General features: G+C 31.4%; 1 protein-coding gene across 1 annotated transcript; it reads left to right on the top strand.

The window, feature by feature from the left end:
- Positions 1–138: 138 nt before the first annotated feature.
- HELRODRAFT_152723 (hypothetical protein) lies at positions 139–719 on the top strand (the record flags this gene model as incomplete). Its single annotated transcript, XM_009012770.1, has 2 exons — positions 139–297; positions 576–719. Coding segments are annotated over 2 exons (303 nt in total), but the record flags the coding sequence as incomplete, so codon positions are not given.
- Between the last annotated feature and the right edge of the window lie 469 nt (positions 720–1,188).

Genomic DNA, 1,188 nt, shown 5'->3' with positions numbered 1-1,188 from the left:
AAATAAAACCAAAACCGACAAGTTAATATTAATATTAATAATTTCACCAATAACAAAATATAAAATACTATTAGTAATCAAACAATGTCTGCCGAAGGGACCTACAAATATGCTGAAGAAGTTTCTGGAATTGTTTTTGAAGGGGAAGAAACAGTGAAGGAGATTCAGTTTGGGGTGAAACATGCTGAGATGTCGAAGAAGCACAACACTGGAAATTACGAGCAGGTCGTCTACATGAACATCACCTCGAAGGAGGGTAACTGTTACTGCGTTGAATTGAGTGCATCTGGTTACAGGGTCGGTCAGTCTGCTGTCGTATGTGTGTTGTGCATGTTTTTTATTTATTATTATAAAATTTATTTATATGATCATGATATGATGTGACTTCTGTGTGTGTGTCTATGTTTGTCTTTGTGTGTGTCTGTGTGTGTGACTGTGTGTATTGTATGGTATTTAAGGGATTTTATACTTATCACATCTTACTGTTTTAGGCTTTTAAAATTAACCTGATAATATGATAATATATTGATATTCTTAATGCTTTTATAATCTACTTATAATAATTTTTGTTGTAGATTGTGGGCCGACAGTATGACAACATCTCAGGCGAAGACTCCACAAAGTATTACGAGACAATTTATGCTTTTTTAGATGATGTCAGTCCTCTCTATCGGGTCTGTTTTAGCGATGCGCTGGCCGAGAAATTGAAAAAACTTGAGGACATGCAGAAAGACAACAGTGTAATAAAATTTTATTTTTTCTTTTTCAAAATAATTAATATTTTAAAACAATAAGTAATTCAATTTGGTAAATAGTAGACGTTCATAAAAGTTTGGTGAAAATTTTAACCATTCATTCATTCATTCATTCATTCATTCATTCATCTATTCATTCATTTATTTACTTATTTATTTATTTATTCATTCACTTATTTATTTATTCATTCATCCATTTTTTCTCTCATTTAGGATGCATATGATGATAACTTTGGACTATAGATAGGAACATTCAACATCGATTTGACAACAATGTGTGTGTGTGTGTGTGTGTGTGTGTGTGTGTGTGTGTGTGTGTGTGTGTGTGTGTGTGTGTCTGTATGTGTGTGTGCATGTGTGTGTATGCATATAATATTTATAATAATATAATAATATTTTTTGTTATTTATACAAATATACATTCTTACACTGA

The sequence above is a fragment of the Helobdella robusta genome (assembly GCF_000326865.2).
Source record: "Helobdella robusta unplaced genomic scaffold HELROscaffold_11, whole genome shotgun sequence".
NCBI lineage: Eukaryota > Metazoa > Annelida > Clitellata > Rhynchobdellida > Glossiphoniidae > Helobdella > Helobdella robusta.
This window is presented reverse-complemented; position numbering and strand designations above follow the sequence as displayed.